At 38.1% G+C, this 25,522-nt stretch overlaps 2 protein-coding genes across 2 annotated transcripts in view; one reads left to right on the top strand and one right to left on the bottom strand.

Moving 5' to 3' along the window:
* The window catches only part of LOC128653863 (DNA-directed RNA polymerase II subunit RPB11-a), a 66,575-nt gene extending 53,907 nt beyond the window's left edge, over positions 1 to 12,668 (bottom strand). Inside the window, exon 1 of the mRNA XM_053707402.1 lies at positions 12,474 to 12,668. Within this exon, the coding sequence (XP_053563377.1) occupies positions 12,474 to 12,526 (53 nt within the window). The 5' untranslated portion in view covers positions 12,527 to 12,668. The remainder of the gene's footprint in view (positions 1 to 12,473) is intronic.
* A 257-nt stretch (positions 12,669 to 12,925) lies between these two features.
* TXLNG (taxilin gamma) overlaps positions 12,926 to 25,522 on the top strand; it is a gene marked incomplete in the record, with an annotated part of 389,260 nt that continues 376,663 nt past the window's right edge. The window contains 1 exon segment of the mRNA XM_053707401.1: positions 12,926 to 13,074. Within this exon segment, the coding sequence (XP_053563376.1) occupies positions 13,012 to 13,074 (63 nt within the window).

Below are 25,522 nucleotides of genomic sequence, written 5' to 3'. Positions count from 1 at the left end.
CCAAAAATGGTCCGACCTTAAACCTACATTTTTGCTTTTCAAATAAAAGAAACCAAGAGAAGGAAGAAAAATTGATAATAGGAGTAAATTATAAAATCGCTTACAATTGCATGCTCTATCTGAATCATGAAAGAAAAAAAATTGGGTTAACTATCTCTTTAAAGTGAAGGTAAACTTTGATGAATGAAAGCCCAGTTTTTAAAAAATAAGATTTATGCTTACCTGATAAATCCATTTCTTTTTGGATATGGCGAGTCTACGGGTTCATCAACTATTGTTGGGAATACCACTCCTGGCCTGCAGGCGGAAGCAAAGAGCACCCCAGCACAAGCTTTTAAGTATCACCTCCCTACCCATAACCCCAAGTAATTTGACCGAATGTAAATGGAGAAAAGGAAGAAAAACAAGATGTAGAGGTGCCTGATGTTAGTTAAAAAGAACTGTCTTAAATAAGAAGGGTGGGGCCGTGGACTCCATATACGAAAATAAATTGATTTGTCAGGTAAGCATAAATCTTATTTTCTTTTCTAAGATATGGTGAGTCCACGGGTTCATCAATCACGGTTGGGAATCAATACCCAAGCAAGAGGACACAGATGAATAGGGAGGGACAAGACAGGTAGACCTAAACAGAAGGCACCATCGCTTGAAAAACCTTTCTCCCAAAAGAAGCCTCAGCCGAGACAAAAGTATCAAATTTGTAAAAATTTGTTCCACGGGAGCTTCATTTTTGAAGGCCCACAAAGAGGAGGATACAGCCCTAGTAGAATGAGCCGTAACACTCTCAGGAGGCTGCTGTCCAGCAGTTTCATAAGCAAAACAAATTATACTTCTCATCCATAGAGAAAGAGAAGCAGCAGAAGCTTTCAGACCTTTACGTTTCCCTGAGAAACAAACAGTACAGAAGACTGGCGAAAATCTTTTGTTGCCTGTAAATAAAATTTGAAAGCACGAACATCCAAGTTGTGCAACAAATGTTCTTTGTGAGAAGAAGGATTAAGACAGAGAAGGAACAACAATTTCCTGATTAATATTTTTATACGAAACCACTTTCGGCAGAAAACCCAACTTAGTACGGAGAACCGCCTTATCAGAATGAAAGATAAGGGGAATCACACTGTAAAGCTGAGAGTTCTGAAACTCTGAGCAGAAGAAATAGCAACAAGAAACAAAACCTTCCAAGATAACTTAATATCTATGGAATGCAAAGGCTTAAACGGAGCCTGTTGAAGAACATTAAGAACAAGGTTAAGGCTCCAAGGGGGAGCAACAGACTTGAACACAGGCCTGACAAAAAGATTACACGTCTGGCACATCTGCCAGGCGCTTATGCAATAAAACAGATAATGCAGAAATCTAACCTTTCAGAATACTGACTGACAAACCTTTCTCCAGACCATCCTGGAGAATCAAAAACAAGAGAATTCTAGTAATCCTTACTCTACTCCAAGAGTATCCCTTTGAATCACACCAATAAAAGGTATTTACCCCATACCTTATGGTAAATCTTACGAGTAACAAGCTTACAGCATGGTCTCAATGACCGACTCAGAAAAAACACGCTTAGATAGAACTAAGCGTTCAATCTCCAAGCAGTCAGGTTCAGAGAAATGAGATTTGGATGGAGGAAGGGACCCTGATTTTGAAGCAGTTAGCAGAAAAACGGTCATCTGAACAGAGGAAACGATGCCGGTTTGATGTTGCTGCCTCTCTGACAGAAAAAAAGCGCACTTCAGAACTAGAAGGCTAGGAAAATGGAGCCGCATCCTGTGACACGTTACTGAGAAGAAAACACAATATGCAATGTAAATGCTTTTTTAAAAAAACTCCACACATTTGTTTCTCAAATAAAGTTTCTGAATTATGCCAATGAATAAAATTAATCCCTGCAATACCGGAGTTAAACTATAGTTTCTGTCACTATGCATAGTGCCTGCCTCAGTCTGTAATAACCCTGACTAATCCGGCTTCCTCCGATCACGGCTTCATTGCCTGAGGCCATGCACTAATTGGAGGAAGCCGGATTAGTCATTGCTGTCGTGTGAAGAGAGGATCTGCGTGCGGGGGAAAGCTGCTCCGGCTGTGAAGAGAAGAAAGGTAAGTTTATAAACAAAACGGCTGCTTTCTAAAACTTTGATGAATGAAAGTGCCCCTGTTTTTAATAGTATTTTTAAAAAACAGGCTTTCATTCATCGAAGTTTACCTTCACTTTAAGGAAAGGGGTAAATTAGTTCTATGTAGAACTGTAGATGTGATCGATTTGAATTCACTGAATAAAAAAAAAAAAAAAAAAAACCTTTGATGAACTTAGAAATCAATTTTCTCTTCCAACAATACACTTATGTTTATATACAATTAAAACATTTTGTTCTTTAATTAGAAATAATTCCGAATTTTGGAACAAACCACTCTTGCATAAATCTCTAAAATTAGGTTGAAGAGAATACATTTTCATTGTCTGCGACTTATCAGACTGAGTTATAAAGACTCAAATGTTATTCACACCAAGCTGGTTCATTCATGGAGCTGTAGGATACATTTGGATCTTGAGGAGGGGGTAGTGTTTTTTATAGTTTGAAAACAGCAGAAAAATCCTCTTTATCAGCTGATACAAGAGAATAATATTTGAGATTGTTAAATTCTAAATGGAATCTACAGCACCCTGATACTTTTATTAAAGGGACACTCAGGTCAAATTAAATTTACATGATTCATATACAGCATGTAATTTTAAACAACTTTTCAATTTCCTTCCATTAAAAAAATGTGCACTTTTTTTATATTTACACTTTTTGAGTCATCAGCTCCTAGTGAGCATGTGCAAGAATTCACAGGCTATACGTATATGCATTTGTGATTGGCTGATTGCTATCACATGGTACATGGGAAGTGGAAATAGACATAACTTTGAAATTTGTTTGAAAAAAAATAATCTACTAATTTGAAATTCAGAGTAAATTCTATTGTATTCTCTTGTTATCTTGCATTTGTTGATTATGCAAATCTACTGTGTTTACTGGTCCTTTAAATGTCACAAACCCAAACCAGATGTAATCCACTATTTTGTTAAATCAAAAAAATTAAATAATTCTGTGGGATGATTGAGTATTGTTTATCTCGATTTGTGGGTATGAACTTGATTAAAAGTTAAGCATAATTTTTTTTAATAAGTGCTTATTTTCACTCAGCTAATTAGCCAGAAATGTATTTTAAAAGGTATGGCTAAGTTGTAACACGTCCAGTATTGCAAGTCTAAAGCCACACAACATCTGGTTAGGAGCAATGCGATACCCCAAGTGATTTGTCAAATCGTGTAAGGTGAATTATGTATAAATGGAAATTTTTTATTATAACATTGGACTATTCTTATCAAAAATAAATTCGCTCTCCTTTTGGTTGCTCCTGTAACAAGTCTATCGGGCGACTGTATTGGTCCCGTGCTGCACAGTGAGGCACTCCGGTCATGCCTTTTTGTTTGTGAGTAGCCATTACCTGAGGAGCGGGGCCTTTTGTTATTTCATCCTACCTGCTGTTCTCCTACGTTATTACCCTATGTGGCAACTCTGTTTATCCTTGTTCTTTTAGGGTTGATTTTACCGTTATCTACTATCAAGAGCGCTGCCAGTTTTCACTGTTTGCTGATTTTCCACTAGCGCACCTCCATAGAATTTTATATTCTATCATCATTAGTCCTAAAAAGAACCTTTCTTCCAAAGGAAGCCTCAGCCGAGGCAAAAATATCAAAATTTGGAAACAATATGTAGAGAAGATCAAGTTGCAGCCTTGCAAATTTGTTCCATAGAAGCTTCATTTTTGAAATCCCAAGAAGAGGAAACAGCTCTTGTGTAATGAGCCGTAATTCTCTCAGGAGGCTGCTGTCCAACAGTCTCATAAGCCAAACGAATTATACTTCGTAATCAAAAAGAAACAGTAGTAGCTGTAGCTTTCTGACCTTTACATTTCTTAGAGAAACAGACAAAGAGGGCAGAGGACTGGCGAAAATCCTTAGTCGCCTATAAGTAGAATTTAAGAGCACGTACAACATCCAAATTGTGTAACAAACGTTCTTTGGAAGAAAAAGGATTAGGACACAGAGAGGGAACAACAATTTCCTGATTTATATTTCTATTAGAAACAACCTTAGGAAGGAAACCTAAATTAGTACGAAGAACTGCCTTATCGGCATGAAAAATAAGATAAAAAGGGAATCGCACTGCAGAGCTGAGAGTTCCGAGACTCTTCGGGCATAAGAGATAGCAACAAGAAACACAACCTTCCAAGATAACGTAATGTCTATGGAATGCAACTGCTCAAACTGAGCCAGCTGTAACACGTTAAGAACAAGGTTAAGGCTCCAAAGAGGAGCAACAGACTTAAAGACAGGCCTGATTTTGACCAAGGCCTGACAAAAAGATTGCACATCTGCCAAACGTTTATGTAGTAAAACTGATAAAGCAGAAATCTGACCCTTCAGGGAACTGACTGACAATTCCTTCTCCAGGCCTTCCTGAAGAAAAGATAAGATTCTAAGAATTCTAATTCTACTCCAAGTGTAGTGCTTGAATTCACACCAATAAAGATATTTACGCCATATCTTATGGTAAATCTTTCTAGTAACAGGCTTGCCAACCTGAATCATGGTCTCAATGACCGACTCGAGATTTGGATAAAGGAAGGGACCCTGAATCAGAAGGTCCTTCCTCAGAGGTAGTCTCCAAGGTGGGAGAGATGACATCTCCACTAGGTCTGCAAACCAGATCCTGCGAGGCCATGCAGGGGGACAAACCAGATCCTGCGAGGCCATGCAGGGGCTATTAGAATCACTGACGCCCTCTACCGTTTTATACGAGCAATGACTTGTGGAAGGAGAACAAACAGGTATGCCAACCTGAAAACCCAAGGAACCGCCAGAGCATCTATCAGAACGGCCTGCAAATCTCTTGACCTTGAACCGTACCTTGGAAGCTTGGAGTTCTGACGCAACGCCATCAGATCTAGCTCCAGCACCGCTTATTTGAGGACTAAGCTGGAAAACGCCTCCGGATGGAGTTCCCACTCCACAGGATAAAAAGTCTGGTTGCTCAGAAAATCCGCTTCCCAGTTGTCTACTCCTGGAATGCGGATGACAGATAGAAAGCAACAATTGTGGTTCTCTGCCCAATGAAGAATCCGAGTAACCTCCTTCATGGCTAAGGAACTCAGAGTTCCTCCCTGGTGATTGATGTAAGCCACAGAGGTTATGTTGTCAGACTGGAACCTGATAAAATGGGCTGAGGACAACTGAAGCCAAGCCTATAGAGCATTGTAAATCACCCTCAACTCCAAGATATTGATGGGAAGAGCAGACTCCTCCCAAGTCCAAAGGCCCTGAGCTTTTAACGAGTTTCAAACTGCTCCCCAGCCCAGCAGGCTGGCGTCCCTGGTCACGATCACCCAGGAAGATCTCTGAAAGCATGTGCCCTGAGAAATCCACAATGGGAGAGAATCCCTTGACAACTGATCTAACTCTATTCTCTGAGATAGATCAGCATGGTCCCCATTCCATTGTCTGAGTATGCACAACTGTCGAGTTGATGAAATCAGGCAAAAGGAATGATGTCCATGGAAGCCGCCATCGGACCGATTACCTCCATTCATTGAGCCACTGAAGGATAAGCAGTAGCTTAAAGAGAGAGGCAACAAGAAATTATTTTGTTTTTCCTGACCTCTGTCAGAAAAATCATCATTAGAGAATCTATTATGGTCCTTAAGAACACTACTCATGTAGCAAGGGAAAGGTAGCATTTTTCCCAGATTCACATTCCATCCGTGTGTCACGCCACACCGCTCTACCCGTTGCTAGGGGTGTGGCGTCTCCTTCCCTGTTCGTTGTCAGGGGCTGTGTCGGCACTGGATGCGTGCAGAGCTGACATTGTCGCACGCTCCTCTGTCCAAGCCAGTCCGGATTACTATGTCGCAAATCCTGCTCCTATGTAAGTCCACATTAACGATCTATCACTGCCCAAGTATAGGCGTTACTTTGTGTGCTCCTGGGTGTAATAGATTGTTACTGCTATATTGCCTTATTGTGTTTGAACCCTGCCTGTCTGACTACTCTGCCTGTTATATCCCTGAATTGCTGGATTGATATACTGCTGCTGAACTCCGCTTGTCTGACTAATCTGCTTGTTAACCCCTAAATTGCTGGATTGATTTACCGTTGCTGTACTCTGGTTGCCCGACTACTCTGCCTATTAACCCCTATTATTCTGGATTGCCTCTCTGTTGCCAAACCCTGCCTGCCCATTCTAGTGGTTTGCCCTTGGACTGCCTTACCGTTGCCAAACCCTGCCTGCCTATTCTAGTGGTTTTCCCTTGGACTGCTTTACCGTTACCAAACCCTGCCTATTCTAGTGGTTTACCTTGGACTGCTCAACCATTGCCGCTGAAGACTACCCTGCCTGTGGCGAGTGCTGCTTCCCTCATCTTGCTAACTTTCTCTGCTCTGTGATATTCCCTATCTTTCCGGCTTGACGCCGGGATAACAGGACTACTGGCCGAGTTCGATCTGATAGAGTATCCCACGAGCATTACACTGTGGGAACGAAGAAAAGACAACAATACCTCTGTGTGAGATTTTGCTTGTTGAAAAGATGGTGCCTGAAGCAATATGTCGTCCAGGTAGGGTGTCACAGCAATTCCACGAGAATGAATCATTGCCAAAAGAGCTCCCAAAACCTTTGAAAAAAATCTGGGAGGCATAGCTAGACCAAATAGAAGGGCCACAAACTGGAAATGTTGTCCAGAAAGGCAAATCTCAGGAATCTGTGATGGTCCCTGTGAATAGGAACATGAAGATACGCATCCTTTAGGTATATGGTTGTCATGAACTGACCCTCTTGTACTAAAGGAAAAAATGGAGCTTATAGTCTCCTTGAAGGATGGAACTTTGAGAAACTTGTTTAGACACTTCAAGTCTAGAATGGGACGGAAAGTTCCCTCTTTTTTGAGAGCCACAAATAGGTTGGAGTAGAACCCGAGACCCTGTTCCTGCACTGGAACTGGAACTATCACTCCCAGGGAGGAAAGATGTTGTATACATTTCAAGAACGCCTCTCTCTTTAAAAGAGTGATTATCCTTGAAATATGGATAAATTTAAAATATTTGTGCATGACCTTCAAAAATTATTCTCACGACTCCAACAGGTCAAATATGTTACTTGCATGTTAAACCATGATAATCCATCCATAACCCCCATATAAAAAATATTTATACCATATTCTCAAAAGAAACTGGTCAAATATGTTTGACATGTGTAACAATGTTATTCCACCCATAATCCCTATGAAGAAAAAGAATTATACCCAGTGCCTTTTTGTAAAAGAAAAGGTGACAGTACTCATCAATTATTGATTGATATATTCTGCTCAGTAACTGAGAAAAACAAAAGGAACAACATTATTTACAATGTCTGATGTATTTTGCATTGCCTCTTGTGAAAAACAGAATTTATGCTTACCTGATAAATTACTTTCTCCAACGGTGTGTCCGGTCCACGGCGTCATCCATTACTTGTGGGAAATATTCTCCCCCACAGGGAAAGGCAAGGAGAGCACACAGCAAGAGCTGTCCATATAGCTCCCCCTCTGGCTCCACCCCCCCAGTCATTCGACCGACGGTTAGGAGAAAAAGGAGAAACTATAGGGTGCCGTGGTGACTGTAGTGTATAAATAATTTTTTTTTTAACCTGATTAGGAAACCAGGGCGGGCCGTGGACAACATTGGTGTGTCCGGTCCACGGCGTCATCCATTACTTGTGGGAACCAATACCAAAGCTTTAGGACACGGATGAAGGGAGGGAGCAAATCAGGTTACCTAAACAGAAGGCACCACGGCTTGCAAAACCCTTTCTCCCAAAAAAAAGCCTCCGAAGAAGCATAAGTATCAAATTTGTAGAATTTGGCAAAAGTGTGCAGAGAGGACCAAGTCGCTGCCTTACATATCTGATCAACAGAAGCCTCGTTCTTGTAGGCCCAAGTGGAAGCCACAGCCCTAGTAGAGTGAACTGTGATTCGGTCAGGAGGTTGCAGTCCGGCAGTCTCATAAGACAATCGGATAATGCTTTTCAGCCAGAAAGAGAGGTAGCAGTAGCTTTTTGACCTCTCCTCTTACCAGAGTAAACGACAAACAAAGATGAGGTTTGTCTAAAATCTTTTGTTGCTTCTAAGTAGAACTTTAAAGCACGAACAACATCTAAATTGTGTAACAAACGTTCCTTCTTTGAAACTGGATTCGGACACAGAGAAGGAACAACTATTTCCTGGTTAATATTCTTGTTGGAAACAACTTTTGGAAGAAAACCAGGCTTAGTACGCAAAACAACCTTATCTGAATGGAAAACCAGATAGGGTGGATTACATTGCAAAGCAGATAATTCAGAAACTCTTCTAGCAGAAGAAATAGCAACCAAAAATAGAACTTTCCAAGATAATAACTTAATATCTATGGAATGTAAAGGTTCAAATGGAACCCCTTGAAGAACTGAAAGAACTAAATTTAGACTCCAAGGAGGAGTCATGGGTCTGTAAACAGGCTTGATTCTAACCAAAGCCTGAACAAAAGCTTGTACATCTGGCACAGCTGCCAGTCGTTTGTGTAACAAGACAGATAAAGCAGAAATCTGTCCTTTTAGAGAACTAGCTGACAACCCTTTATCCAAACCTTCTTGGAGAAAGGAGAGAATCTTTGGAATTTTAATCTTACTCCAGGAGAATCCCTTGGATTCACATCAGCAGATATATTTTTTTCCATATTTTATGGTAAATCTTTCTAGTCACAGGTTTTCTGGCTTGGACCAGAGTATCTATCACAGAATTCGAAAACCCACTGAAATGTCTGAAATAATTTCCTTCAATTCCGGACCAAAAAGGGTCTTACCCTTGAAAGGAATATTAAGTAACTTAGTCTTGGACGACACATCTGCCGACCAGGATTTTAGCCAAAGTGCCCTCCGCGCTACTATAGCAAAACCTGAGTTTTTCGCCGCCAATTTCGTTATTTGAAAGGCGGCATCCAATATAATGGAATTAGCTAATTTCAAAGCGTGAATCCTGTCCATGACTTCTTCATAGGAAGTCTCTTTCTGGAGCGACCTTTCTAGTTCCTCGAACCAAAAGGACGCCGCTGAAGTGACAGTAATAACACACGTAGCTGGTTGAAGGATGAACCCTTGCTGAACAAAAATCTTTTTAAGCAATCCTTCCAATTTTTTTATCCATAGGATCTTTGAAAGCGCAGCTGTCCTCTATAGGAATAGTGGTGCGCTTCGCTAGTGTTGAAACAGCTCCCTCAACCTTCGGGACCGTCTGCCATGCGTCCCTTCTAGGGTCTACTATGGGAAACATTTTCTTAAATATAGGAGGTGGGGCAAAGGGTACACCTGGCTTCTCCCACTCCTTTTCCACTATGTTCGCTACCCTTTTGGGTATTGGAAAAGAGTCGTCGTGCACTGGGACCTCTAAAAATGTGTCCAATTTGCACAACTTCTCTGGTACTACCATAGAATCACAGTCATCCAGAGTAGCTAATACCTCCTTTAGCAAAGCGCGGAGATGTTCTAGCTTAAACTTAAATGCTACTATATCAGGTTCTGTCTGCTGAGAAATTTTTCCTGAGTCTGAAATTTCACCCTCAGACAGCCCCTTCCCTCACAGCCAATTCCAATTGATGTGAGGGTAAAATAGATAAAGCATCGTCAGAGTCTGATTGTTCATCCCTTTTATCTGTATTTAAAGCTGAACAATCACGCTTTCTCTGAAATGCTGGCAGTTTGGATAAAAGATTTGCTATAGAATTATCCACTACTGCTGTTAATTGTTGCATAGAAATAAGCACTGGCGCGCTAGGTGTCGCCTGCACGGGCAAAGCTGGTGTAGACACAGAAGGAGAGGATGTAGAACTATCCCCACTACTTTCATTAGATAAATCATCTTGGGCAACATTATGAAATGTAACAGAGCTGTCCTCATTTTGTTTGGACGCTATGGCACAATTATCACAAACACTCAAAGGGGGAACCACATTTGTCTCTACACACACAGAACATAGGTTATCTGATGGCACAGACATGTTAAACAGATTTAGGCAGGCAAACAATGCAATAAAAACGATTTTAAACAAAAACGTTACTGTCTCTTTAAATAATAAAATGACACATTTATTTGTGAATGTTCAAAAAACTATGAAGGCAATATCCGATTTTTCTGAAATTTGGACCCCAGTGTCTTAATGCTTAGAAAGTATTGCACAGCAAATATGGAGACTCTAGCTCTTAAAACAAGCAAACCGGAGCTAATTGTTGGATTTAACCGTTTTATACACCACAATCACTGCTACAGCATTGCTGCAGCTTTTACCTTCCTTAGGGGTCAATCATCCACAGAAATAAGCCTTCTGGAGTCACTTTCTGAGCCACAGGACCCTCTCACATGGAACTGCATGCACTGCCTTGGAATCAACTACGCAGCTGAAGTGCCAAAATGAGGCCTCCTCCCTCAGTACACTAGAGTGAAGGGGCCTTCCTGACTAGATTTAGGTGTCTAAAGCAAGCCAGATCAATAAAAAACGTCCCCAAGTGTATATGAGCTTATAAAACATTTCAATTGCCATCATATTGTAATAAAAAACAATCGATTTGGCCCCTAACAGTGTCTACCAGCATAAAAATCAAAAGGGGGAAGCCTGTTATCTTTTTTGCTGAGGTGAAAAAAAAATGGCTTACCGTTTTACCTGAGGGGAAAAATTACTGTCATCTAGCATTAGCCTGTGTTGTTAGAAGGAGACTAGTCATACCTGAAGCAGATGAGTCTGCAAACTGTTACACCCAACTGAAGTTCTCTGGTTTCAACAGTCCTGCGTGGTAACAGAAATGGATTTTAGTTACTTGTGCTAAAATCATAGCCCTCTTAAACAGAAATCTTCATCACTTTTCTGTTGTAGAGTAAATAGTACAAGCCAGCACTATTTTAAAATAAACTCTTGATAGAAGAATAAAAAACTACAACTAACACCACAAACTCCTCACCATCCCTGTGGAGATGCTACTTGTTCAGAGCGGCAAGGAGAATGACTGGGGGGGGCGGAGCCAAAGGGGGAGCTATATGGACAGCTCTTGCTGTGTGCTCTCCTTGCCTTTCCCTGTGGGGGAGAATATTTCCCACAAGTAATGGATGACGCCGTGGACCGGACACACCAATGTTGGAGAAACTATAGTATTTACTTAATGATTACCTGTTATGAGTTGGCAGAGGTGGTGGTACTCCGTACCGGTGAGTACCCCCACAAAAAAAATAAAAAAAATTGGTAAAAATTACAAAGGATGTGTATCCAAGCTATTCCACCCACAATCCCCAAATATAAAAATATTTATACCCATGTTTCCATCAGGAAAAGGTAAAATGTTTTACTAAGCATGTGTAACCATAATATTCCACCATAATCCCCATGTTAAAAAATAATTATAACCATATTCCTATCAGAAATAGGTCAAATGTGTTCCTCCGCATGTGTAACCATAGTCACCATATATAAAAAATATTTATACCTGTATTCTAATCAGAAATACATCAAATATTTTGCTTGGCATGTGTAATCTGTAATCCCAATTTAAAACATATATTCCCAGGTTCCTATCAAAACAGGTAAAATGTTGTGCTTTGCGCATACATGTACTATATTAAAATCAGTAATCTAGTCCTAAAAAAAGTTTTGACTAATTTTTCAATTATTTCTATATAAATGTACTATGATTCCATACAACTGTGTATATATATATATATATATATATATATATATATATATATATATATATATATATAAAAGCAAATGAATAGTTAAACATTTGCAACTCAGTATCAAGCCCTGCAGAAAAGAACAAATTTTGAGTTACAAGAGTCATTACCAGGTATGTGTGTAAAAAGTATACTGACACAGAGTGAAAGTGTTTAGCATTGCAGCCTATCATCCCAATATTCTGTTTAGTATGTACCAATCTGTAATTTCTTCTGATAGTTGTGTTTATTTAGGTTTAACAATAGCCTAGACTCCAGTATAAAAACGTTCAGTGTAGGTTGGGATTCCACAGGCTAAATCAGGTATTTCAAACGCCGAAATAAGAGTAAATGAGCTACCTGTAAACAATTTAGTACACTCCAGTAGTTAAAATGGACCATTGGGAACAATTGAAAGGGGAGAATTGTTGGGGTAAACTGTCCCTTTAATTCTGAACGTGAGAACGAGACCACTTACTTTCTGAACAAAAAATAAAGTCAACTGGGTAAAAAGTTATACTAATCCAGAGCTCACATTACTTGGAATTGTCACCTGTATTTTTCGGCATGGTATAGCTAAGTACAAAACATTTGTATTTACAAAACGTGAATTGGGAAGAACCTAGCGCAGCAATGCTATTGCCACCAGTCTACACCGCACTTACTTTTTCTCGCCCTCGAACAACAAGAATGACTCGAATGCTGGCGGCGCGTTCATTTTGCAATAAAATGTATTTACGCCTCCCTTTCAACCAGTAAACACGCTAAACTGTCGCTCATATTAATCGTCACTTTCTTTACACCGCTCAGTACCCAGTTACATCCACTTCCGTCTCATATTAGAATACCATCGCCAGTTTCTCGGGAAATATACGCAGAAGCAGACGGTAACCATGTTTATTATGGTCACAGTCGCAACGTCTTAATAGAATAATAATAATCGTAGCACGTTGTAGCATTTGCTTCTAAAGTGCGCACATGGTTTACCGTCTAAGTATAGATAGTAAACTACCAGTATAATTCAATGGAAAGGGGAATGCCAGAGACAAATATGTCTACCAACGCGCTCTCTTTTTCTTGTCACGTGGTTGTGTTCCCCCCTTCTCCGATTGGTAAATCAGCCTGCGGTGTTCTTGTGTAGAGTACCGAGTTTTGACTTCTTGGGCTGCTTATAGCGCGGTACGGACACAGCTGCGTCACATTATGTCGACGCATGTTGGAGAAGCGTGTGCTGAAGCCACTGACAAGTGTGAGATTTCTAGACAGGTAACAAAAACACAGGAAGGTTGATCATTGCTTGCACCGACACATGTGCGACATCTCACTGCGGTACACGAGGGAGCTAAATGCACGGGCAGCACCTGTCACCACGGGGCTGTACGTGGATAGTCTCGGGAGAGCAGCCTCTTTGCACTAAGAAGGTTGATTGCGTATTGCTCTCTACCTCTGTGTTCCCTAAAGAGTTAATGAGCCATACAGGGTCACCGACCTTTCCGTGATCACTTATTTCCTTTAGGGTTCTTAGATTTTTTTTTTTTTTTTGCTCGTTTTTAGTTTGTAAACTAAGACTTGGGAAATGTTCTCATTTCATGAAGGTGTTTTTATTCTAACTAATCTATTAAAATGGGTTTTAAAAAGTGCTTTAATTTGTAATAATGCACAAGTGGAATCAAATCAAGCATTAATAAAATCAATACTTTATATATGTGTGTGTATATGTGTGTGTGTGTATGTATATATATATATATATATATATATATATATATATATATATATATATAAAATTTGTGATTTGTATAAGGTACCAATAGTATATCGTTGTTTAGGTCGACCTTTGGATATTGTCAGAATGGCCTGTATGATTAGCGATGGTAAAATGCCTAGGTATGTCTATATATTTTCCCAAATGCTTTTCATGACTTTTTGCATAAAAAAACAATTTGTAGAAAGCAAATTCAGGAAAAGCTAAAAAGGTGGGGGCTTCTGCTGCTGTAGAAGGTAGAGAGAGTGTTCCAGTGTTTTAGTGCATGTGTAACTTTAATAACAGAGGTAGATGTATTTTGGGAGTTTTTCACTTTTAAAATCTTAGTGTGCTTTGTCTAAATGTGACCTGTAACCAATATTGCTGTAAGGTTTGTATGCATAGCCTACTTTTGTGTATTTTTCAGGTACATGTGTTGAATGATGTCAGCAGCACTCATAACTTGGCCTGTCATTTGTTATTTTCGGCACTGGTTTTATTATTGTAAAGATGCTCTTGCACATGGCTTTCTGCTGTGTTGGTGGCAGATCACTTGAGTTTTTAAGTTGTATATTTTCCAGCTAGAACTTTTAAAATAAAATTGTCTTCCCGTTAATGTGTTCCCAATCACTTGTTATAGTAGCTGCAGTGTGTAAAATGTTTGGGAAATGGCAATTTTAGTTTTATTTTTGTATGTGAAATAGCTGTTTTTGGCGATTTGAAGCCTCAAATGTACTAATGTCCTTTTTATCCCTTTACACAGAAACTGGTGTATGTCTGGATATATGTAGAGAAAAACATAAAGTTTGGAGTCAGAAGTACAATTGTAGGAGCTTTGGACCCATGGCTTCCAGGATTTGGCGAGCCATACATTACAAGTGTTAATTGCAAAGAAAAATTGATAATGGGAGTTAATTAGAAAGCTGCTTAAAATTGCTTGCTCTGTCTGAATCGTGAAAGAAAGCATTGGGATTTACTATCCCTTTAACCCCTTAACGACCAACGTACTCTGTACGACGTTGGTCGTTATGACCTTAAAGGGATATTCCAGCCAAAATTGGAAACCGCATGGATGCATTTTGGTATTGAACACAAACAATTTTGTAATATGCATGCGTTAGCAAAAATGCTTTGAATTAAAGCTATTGCTGTTTCAAAAGTGTATTTAAATTGAAGGTTAACTTCGATAATTTCTAATGAAATATTGTATGTATCACTAAAAATAAATGTCAGTTTCATTCATCAATACTTATACTTGTACTTCGTTCCTTAGATATACCACTTGTTTCTTTTCAAGTTCGCTATCTGTAAATCAACCCAGTGTGTTTTTTTTTGTTGTAAAGGATGATCACGTTTCGAAAGCCAATTGACTTTTTGGCTGTTAGGAGGCCGTCAATTGGCGTCAGCAGTTACTGTGACAATATGCGCATGCGCCAGTAGTTTCTGTTCACATCGGCAAAGCGAGCACGGCCCCGTTTCGCGCATGCGCATTACAAATGTTGTTATTTATGCAGTGTTGGGTAACAGCAGTTCAACGACAAGCTCAAGATCAAATTATTGCTGGTGCAAAATTCATTTTGTATGAACGAAGTTCTGAAAATATCGTAACATTACTTTGTATACACTTGGATTACCATCAAATTAAAATAACTAATAAATTGTGTTGCATTTTCATACTTACAGTGATTTGCAAGTAATGTTAACGAAGGATCGCTAAAAAACACAGCTACTCTGTTCAAATATAGTTTTGAAAGGTACTTGTACCATCTGGTAATTGCTGACATGATACAAGCCCCACTGATGATCTGGGCAGCTGCATTATTTAAAATGTGGGTGCAGTGAGAATATCTAGCGATGCTTCACGTGCAGAGAAAAATGTTAACACTAAAACAGTGATAACTTTTACTAGAAGCATTTTTTGCCAATACATGTTTATTGCAAATATGTTTCTATTCAAAGATGTAATCTATGTGCATTTAAATTTTGACTGGAATGTCCCTTTTAAGGACCAAAGACGTACCCTGTACATCGCTGCTGATCTGGGCTTTTCTCTGCCGCAATCTCGCTCAAAAGAACAAGATTGCGCTATTTCTGCATGACCCACGAGTGGGGCACTGCAGAAATAGATGTGCAGTGTTGAGTGGCCTTCTCTGCATCGGCCAGCGGTGGTGTCGATCGTTGGTGGGTGGGAGCAATTGCAGGGAGGCGGGTGGGAGGCCCATCGCTGGGGAACGAGTACAATTGAAAAGAATATGCCGGCTACTCGCAGCAGATAAAGAGAATCTTTATTATCCATTAAGACTGGAAACCGTTACAAAAGCACATATGAAGGGGCTCAGCTGTTCTTACGCGTTAAATGCCCGGAGGCGCTTACTCATAGAACCTGTTCTATGAGTAAGCGCCTCCGGGCGTGAAACGCGTAAGAGCAGCTGAGCCCCTCCAAATGTGCTTTTGTAACTGTTTCCTGTTTTAATGGATAATAAAGATTCTCTTTAACTGATGCGAGTAGCCGGCATATTCTTTTCAAAGCTAAAATTAACCCTACAAGCTCCCTAATTAACCCCTTCACTGCTGGGCATAATACACGTGTGGTGTTTAGCGGCCTTTTAATTACCAAAAAGCAGAGCCATATCCATATGTCTGCTATTCCTGAGCAAAGGGGATTCCAGAGAAGCATTTACAACCATTTGTGCCATAATTGCACAAGCTGTTTGTAAATAATTTCAGTGAGAAACCTAAAATTGTGAAATGCATTTGGCAGTGAAATGGTGGCATGAAATATACCAAAATGGGCCTAGATCAATACTTTGGGTTGTCTACTAAAAAAAAATATAATATACATGTGAATGGTTATTCCGGGATTCATGATAGATATGAGTGTTCCAATGTAACTATTGCTAATTTTGAGAAAAACAATGGTTTGGAAATAGCAAAGTGCTACTTGTACTTATTGCCCTATAACTTGCAAAGTACATGTAAAAATTAGGGTATTTCTAAACTCACGACAAAATTTTGAAAACATTTAGCATGGGTGTTTTTTGGTGGTTGTAGATGTGTAACAGATTTTTGGGGGTCAAAGTTAGAAAAAGTGTTTGTTCCATTTTTTTTTTTTTTTTTTTTCATCATATTTTTAAATAAAACATTTTTATGATAAAATTTATGGTATCTTTCGAAAGTCCATTTAATGGGGAGAAAAACGATATGTGTGTGTGTACAGTAAATGAGTAAGAGGAAAATTACAGCTAAACACAAACACTGCAGAAATGTAAAAATAGCCCTGGTCCTTAAGGGAAGGAAATTGAAAAATGGCCCTGTCCTTAAGGGGTTAACATTTGAGTGGACTAGTAACTCTTTCCCTCTTGGGTAGTAACTAACCCCTGACTAGTAAACTATAGTGATATTTTTCCTGTATGTGTGTTTAGTCTCTAATAGGTGTCACTTTCCTTCATATCGGCAACTCTTTTCAGGTGCACTGTGAAAACTATTATTACTATGAAGTACCACAGGACAGCCTCCTCCTTAATAGGTACACTCAGGAAGACACTCTTGAAAAATAAAATCAAGCCTATATTATAACCATGATTTAAAAAAACAAGAAAGGGAAAAAAGCCATGTTTCAGCTCACTAAAACGTGATGCTCAACAGTGCTGTACTTCCTTAGAAATACAAAATGTCACATAAGATTTTTTTTTTTTAAATCGTGTTATTTACAACTGGAGGCTGTAAATAAATATTTTGGATTATGCAATTGTGATATACAGGTATACCTCACTTTACAGCGCTTCACTTTACAGCAATTCGCTAATACAGCGCTTTGTGGAGCTGAAGTTCAACCTCCAAGGATTTTGAAACAGTGCTGTAATTATCGTGAGATTGCGTGAAAAGTGACTGGCACTATTTTGTTATGCTCAATTCACTCTGTTTACAGCATTACAGTGCAATCTGTGTCTCAGTATTATAGTCTGGCAAATTTTACTACAGTAATTGTCACTATTTTACAGGTACAGTATTTATTGAATACTAATTGAATACTGTGCTGTACTAGTGTTAAACTAAATGTAGCACTATTGCACCCCTAATATATGTTAGTTCAAACATGTTTTTAAACACACTGGCAAGTGAAAAGAAAGCTAAAACCGCCTTGTTTCACTTTAAGGCGGTTTTCACTTTACAGGGAGGCTCCGGTCCCTAATCCGCTGTATGAGTGGGGTATACCTGTGTGTATGTATATGTGTGTGTATGTGTATGTGTGTGTATATATATATATATATATATATATATATATATATATATATATATATATATATATATATATATATATATATATATATATATATATATATATATATATAAAAAAAATTATATATAAGTGGGTGGAGAATGTTTTTATTTTTTAATTATTACGTACAAGGTAAAGATGTCCACACAGAGAGTGACAGTAGACCGTGCCCTCTGTCAAGTCCTAGACCTGACCTGAGGTTGATTAGAGTTGAAACACTGATATATTTAGACTTGTTTATCACTTTTATGCTATAAGATGACCAAATATGATAGACGTGTCGCGTTTGGTATTAATGTTTATGATGTCACAATGGGATTGCTTATAAGGTTAGGTGTATTTATAAGTACATAATTTTAAAATAGGTTATGCTTTAATTGCAGCCAGGACATGCAACTTGGGGGTTATGATCTGCCATAAAAAATGGTTGGCTACCTTACTTGCCCCCTCTGGAAGGGGCCTGATCAGAAACCTGACCTCGGAATAAAATTTTATGGTGAATTTAGCAAATTAAAGGGACAGTAAACCATAAAAAAAAAGTTATATAATTCTGCATATAGTGCAGAATTATATAACATTATAATAGCGCAAACATTGTAAAACCAAATTTCCCCTTTGAATTTAAAAAAATAACTGTTTTACAGACCCGCTCTCTGTGATCTTCTGAGCGGGTCTGTTTTTTTTTCAAACAGCGCATCGGGCCAGCTGTATAGTCGCAGCCCGGCCCGACCGCGCCATAGCACTAAGTGCAGCTCGCTCCTGCTGTCTGACAGAGCAGGAGCGAGCTGCACTTAGTGCTATGGCGCGGTCGGCCCGGGCTGTGACTATACAGCTGGCCCGATGCGCTGTTTGAAAAAAAACAGACCCGCTCAGAAGATCACAGAGAGCGGGTCTGTAAAACAGCAGTTATTTTTTAGATTCAAAGGGGAAATTTGGTTTTACAATGTTTGCGCTATTATGTTATATAATTCTGCACTATGTGCAGAATTAAATAACTTTTTTTTTTTATGGTTTACTGGCACTTTAATATTGTTCTACATGGGAGGCTGTGTAAAACGGCATAAGTGACCATCTTTCCTTGCTAAGCTCCTTGGGACATATATCTAAGCTAGTACTGTCGTGTTTTAACTGTTGCTTTGTGTAATTGTTTAACTCCTTCTTCCTTTTTTTTTTTTTTTTTTATATTTTCGAGCTGTGGAATCTGACGCTCTACAAATAACCAATAATAATATATAAATGCACTAACTTATTTTTTTTTTTTTTTTTTTCCCTTTTTTCATACTGAATGTTCAGTTATCAAGTTTTTGCCTTTATCTAACCATGTTACTGAAGAGGCTAGTATTAACTGTATTCTGTTTTTTTTAGATTGATGTTTGCTAAATTTGTTTTTGGATTTTCTAATATATTAGTCTGGTTTTTTTTCCTTTAGGATTTCCCATATAATAATCTTAAGGTGGTGGCAGCAGAGATAGTTTAGTGTGGGTGGCATTAAAGTGGAGGTTTTTTTTTTTTTTCCTGGGTTTAGTACAGGCTAGGGAGTGTTGCACCCACTGGACTAAGGTACAGGCTTGCCGGTGACAAACTGGTGAAGGTGGAACGGATTGGTTTAACCTTTTCTGTGACGGAGGTGACTGTTGCACTGTTGGTTAACCCTGTACATCACATTTAAAGTGTGCCTTGTGTGTGTATCATTCTCCTTTGAGGTATCTAATCTGAAGTTGTGTATCCAATATTGTGTTGTAAAGTAGAGGAAAGCTATGTGGAGTAAAATATAAGGGTGGGTGTGAACTTGCCTTTTTTAGGTCATACTAAGTGAGAAAAAAAAAATGCTTTTATAATATGCTTCTATTATCAAATGTACTTCTTTCTATTTGTATCTTTTGAAAAACGGGTAGATTTGGGAGTGTTCACCTGCCTGAATCACTATATGGCACTAGTTTTGCAAGAAATCTTTTAACAATGTTTAACGTTTCCACGAGCATTAGATGGCAGCATGTTTGATGCCATGTTATGCTCCAGACTCTTGTACGCTTCCTAAATAAAAAGAGAGAAGCACTTTACCTGGGAACAAACTATAGCATAATAGCTTGTTCTATGGCTAGTTACTACCCAAGAAGCAGCCTCTTTTTGCTCAACATGCGCCTTTCACAGACAAGAACTTAACCTTTCTGAATTAGAGAAACTCATCACGCTTAGAGGGATATGGCTGCACCTCACTGACGAGGCCCAAAAAAGGCCAAAACGATAGTCTGGGGTTGCCGTTTTCCTTGTTCAGAGGAGAATTGTCTGGTATTTTGGGGCTGGACTGACCACGTCGGCGGGATCAGACTGATATACAGGTATACCCCGCTCATACAGCAGGTTAGGGACCGGATCCCCGCTGTAAAGTGAAAACCGCCTTAAAGGGCCAGTAAACCTAAAAAATAATGATATATAATTCTGCACTATGTGCAGAATTATATAACATTATTTTATAGGTTTACTGGAATTTTAAAGTGAAACAAGACAGCTTTAGCTTTCTTTTCACTTTCCAATGTGTTTAAAATCTTGAAAACATGTTTGAACTAACATATATTAGGGGTGCAATAGCACTAACTTTAGTTTAACACCAGCACAGTATTCAATAAATACTGTACCTGTAAAATAGTGACAATTACTGTAGTAACTTTTGACTACAACATTGAGACACAGATTGCACTGTAATTCTGTAAACAGAGTGAACTGGGCATAACAAAATGCCAGTCCCTTTCCTCGCAATCTCACGATGATTACAGCACCGTTTCAAAATCCTTGGAGGTTGAACTTCAGCTCCAGATAGCGCTGTAAATTGAGGTATATCTGTACTACAGGAAAGTTTTCCTCTATGAAAAGCACAATTGGCCAGAAAGAATCTACCCCCAGGTGGCAACTGGCCATAGAACAAGCTATTGATGCTGCTGTTCGTTCCTGGTAGACTGCTTATCTTCTGTTTTGCATCATGTACACTACCTAGGTATGCTTCTCAACAAAGAATGCAAAGCAAATTTAATAATAGAAGAAAATTGGAAACTTTTTAAAGGCATATGCTATGTCTAAATAACAAAGAAACTTTTGGGTTTCGTGTTCCTTTTAATGTAAGGAAGAACTTTTAAAGTGATAAGAGTCACAATTCAATTGGCAAGAATCAGCATGTAATTTTTAAGACTTTTCAAATCACATCTGTTTTTAAATGTGTTTTTCTCTTGGTATGCTTTGTTAAAAATGAATACGCACAGATCCTACACTAGTGGGTGCTAGCTGCTAATTGGAGACTGTATACCTTTTTGTCTCTTGTGATTGGCTAACTAGATGTGTTTTAGCTAGCTGCCAGTAGTGCAATGTTGTTCCTTTAGTAAAGGATTGCAAGAGAATGAAGCAAAGCATATTTGATAATAAAAGTAAATTTGAAAGTGGCTTTAAAATTGTTTGTTCTATCCAAGTCATGAATGAAATCTTTGGGGTTTCCTGTCCCTTTAACTTCCCGAGGTCCCAAGTTTTAAAACACTGTAACCTTGCACAGGGACCATAGCCATTCAATACGGGAACTTAAAGTTATATGAAACCTATATTATATTTCTTTCAAGATTTGAATAGAGCATAACATTTTAAATAAGTTTCCAATTTACTTGTAATATATATTTTGCTTAGTTCTTTGTTGTAAAGCATACCTAGGTTGTCTCAGGACACAGGAGCAGCAATGCAATACTTGGAGCCAGCTGTTGATTGGTTGCTGCACTTATATGCATCTTAGCATTGACTGTCCCAATGTGTTTAGCTAGCTAGCTTGCCTCCTAGTAGTGCATTGGTGCGCCTTCAACAAAGGATTCCAAAAGAATGAAGTAAATTTGGAACACCTGATTATGAGAATAATTTGGTTTCATGTCCCTTTAAATATCTCTATGGGAAGAATCAACCCTGAGCACCTCAAATGCAAAGGGTACATGAGGCATAGAAGTGCGTTAATGACTGATACGTTTTGGTTTCAGAACTCTTGGAGCGTCAGTACATCCATTTCATAAGCACATCCCATTGTGTCAGTTACCAACAAAGATACTAATTTTTATTTTTCTTCTTCTGTGGTACATATAGTAGTTAATGCACTGGAGAATTAATGCACATTGATGAATTACATCATTGAATAGAAACCTATTTGTAATATATGTATTTGCAAAAATGCTTCTAGTAACAGTTATAACTGTTTTTATGTAAACATTTTCTCTGCATGTGCAGCATACCTAGCTACTCTCAGTGCATTAGCATTTTAAATACTGCAGTTGCTCAGAATGCCAGTGGGGGCTTTTATTATATTTATACATGTAGCCCTCACTTTACGCCGGGGTTAGGTTCCAGAAGGAATGGTTGTAAATCGAAACCGTGGTCAATGGAAACCCAGTATATAATGCAAGTCAATGGGAAGTGAGGGAGATAGGCCCCTCTCAAAATTTTCATAAGTAACACCTAATACATTATTTTTAAAGCTTTGAAATGAAGACTTTAAATGCTAAACAGTTTATAAACCTAATAAAATAATTACACAACACAGACTTCACTTGCATTTTTCTGCAAACTGTTCTAGCTATGTATTCCAATCTGGACTGATTTATAGACGGGAAGATCTTGTTCCTTTAAAATCTGCTCGATAGCTCAGGTCTGGTTAAACTGATTAATTTCAGCTTGCTTGGCTTTGCTGCAACACAAGCGGACAGCTCCACCTACTGGCTATTTTAATAAATGCACTGCTTCTCAATGCCTTTCAATAGCAGTCACATGACTGGGAAAAAAAGGTTGTTATTCTGAAACAGTGTAAATTGAATCGTTGTAAAACGAGGGCCAACTGTATTTTGTGTGTTATATAATCCTAGGGATATAAATAAACATGTAGTTGTTTCTTCTGGAGAAAAAAAATAAATAAAATAAAAATAAAAAAAGTGTAAAACTGCATATTGTTGGCAGACTGTCTACGAGAACTTAAAGGGACAGTATACACTCATTTTCATATAACTGCATGTAATAGACACTACTATAAAGAATAAGATGCACCAATACTGATATAAAAATCCAGTATAAAACTTTAAAAACTTACTTAGAAGCTCTCAGTTTAGCTCTGTTGAAAAGGTAGCTGGAAAGCCCACTTCAAGTGGGAAATAAGACACTCCCCCTCCCCCTTCTTATGCATATGAAAAGACCCTTTACACAAACGGGAGCAAGCTGGAGAAGGTAGCTGACTGCATTCTCCAAAAACTTTGGGGCTTGGTTAGGAGTCTGAAAATCAGAGTGATGTTATTTAAAAATAAGCAAAACCTATACATTTTTTTAAAAAACAACCATAATTGGCTATATAAATAGATCTATAAAGCATGTATGCAAAGAAAAAATGTGTATAATGTCCCTTTAAGATGGGGTGACCATTGTGGGGGAGGGAAGAGAGCTGTTTGAGAGGGATCAGAGGGTGGGAGGCTGATCTCTACACTAAAGCTAAAATTACCCTTACAGGCTACCTAATTAACCCCTTCACTGCTGGCAATAAGTGTGGTGCACAGCTGCAATTAGAGGGCTTCTATATACTAAAAAGCAATGGCAAAGCCATATGTCTGCCATTTATGAACAAAGGAGATCACAGAGAAGCTTTTACAATCTTAGACTACAAAAATGAATGCATGAATGAGTATTGGGGAATAATTTAAAATAAGTTGGGAAAGGCCGAAGTGTATGCTTCTACATTTAGTAATACAATAATACGATGTGAATGTAAGGATAACTAAACAACAATACAGTGTGAATGAGAAAAAAAGTGTGGCTCTGAACTTTACCGAGTAACCGCTGCTATAGAAGTATCAGTATTACCTGACCTGATTCCACTATAATTTATCAGACGCTAGTCAATATTTCAAAGATCACAAGACTGCTATACCAAAAAATATACCGGCTCCCAAGCAACACTGCTTGAAATCGGGGGACAATTGCAGACTTAGCTTAGATGTTATGGTTAACAAACCAAGACCTGTATTTGTATAGTCCACTCAACAGTATAATTATTAAGAGCTCTTTAATATGAGTGAGATTATCTAAGCAAGCTATCAGGGTCTAGATATATAAAATCATTACAGTATTATACAGTCAGCAGTATTACTTAATAATATAAGCGAACTGCAAGAATTTATAAACAATACTGTGAATAAATATTGTACTAGCAAGTAGGATATATTACTGAATGTACCAAACATATACACAAATTTCAGTAAACTAAGAAACAATACATAAGGTCAAGTGTATTGACTTCCAAGAAAATTCAAGAAAAATATACAGAGATATATAACATATTGAATTACACAAAACTGCAGTTAAGTCAAAGTCAATATATATATATATATATATATATATATATATATATATATTAAGGGGAAGGATTAATCAGCCCTACATTGATTTGATTCTACAAAAAATAGAACCAATAACTACTTCATTTGCAGTTTGTAATCTCAACACTTAACAAGTATTCATACGTAATAAAAAAGATAGGTTGAAAAAGAAGCACAATAGCAACTAAGTTACATTGCCACACTAAGATATCGTTCACAAGTATCAACCTATATAATCTCCAACTATTGATACAAAGTATCTGTACCAACGATCTAAACAACAAACTGCATGCGTGTGTATGTGTTTATATGCATGATCTGATTCTGCAGATATATTTACTTAAACAAGATTAAGAGAAAAGATACAACAGCTTGTGTACAGAGTACAGTGCCCCAGAAATAAGGGGAATGCTCCCATTACTCTTCTAAGGACTAAGATAAAATTTGCTATTTAAGCATTATCTAAAGGCAGTTATCTCTGCAGTTTATTGTAGCCAGATGTATACATTTTTTCTTGATACTCGAACCCCAGCATATACAGTAGAATCCTCTTTGCACGTGTACACAACACCGAAATCCTAAATCATAAAAGTTTATTCTCTTATTAATATAATTGAATACGATACTATATTACCTCAATCTGATATATAAGCCTAATAGAGGAGGTGTACGTTATTCAATCTTATCAGAGAGATATAATACCCAGAGCAACATCATATGTATGCACATCAATAATTTGATACAGTAACGTAGTTGTTAGAGATAGAAGAGAATCCACACTTATATTAGTTCTTCAGATCACCGTAATTGAGTATTATAGTATCTGAACGTTGATGCCCTTTTTTTCATTTCTTTACTTCCCCAAAATACTAAATAAAGGGTACAATTTAACCCCAATTCCCAAGTTCTACGCAAATTTGTGTTTTTAAATTGTATGTCATTATTCTTTTTTTAAGTGTTGAAATAAAAGTTAGGTTTTAATTATAGATACACGCTGCTCCACCCACTTTTTCTTCCTTTTCAAGGTCTGATACCTAATGTAGGGGACAGTAAGTGCTAATAAATGTAATCTGCTCTTGGAGCCAGAAACTCACATTTCTGACTCTACTCTTTTCTGAAGCTTTTACAATCATTTGTGCCATGATTGCATAAGCTGTTTGTAAATAATTTCAGTGAGAAACCTAAAGTTTGTGAAATTTGTGTGTTTTTTTTTTTTTTTTTTTTTTTTTTTTAAATCTCATTCGGTGCTAAAATGGTGGCATAAAATATACCATAATCGGCCTAGATCAATACTTTAGGTTATCTACTAAAAAAAAG

This window comes from Bombina bombina, chromosome 3 (genome assembly GCF_027579735.1).
Source record: "Bombina bombina isolate aBomBom1 chromosome 3, aBomBom1.pri, whole genome shotgun sequence".
Taxonomy (NCBI): domain Eukaryota; kingdom Metazoa; phylum Chordata; class Amphibia; order Anura; family Bombinatoridae; genus Bombina; species Bombina bombina.
This window is presented reverse-complemented; position numbering and strand designations above follow the sequence as displayed.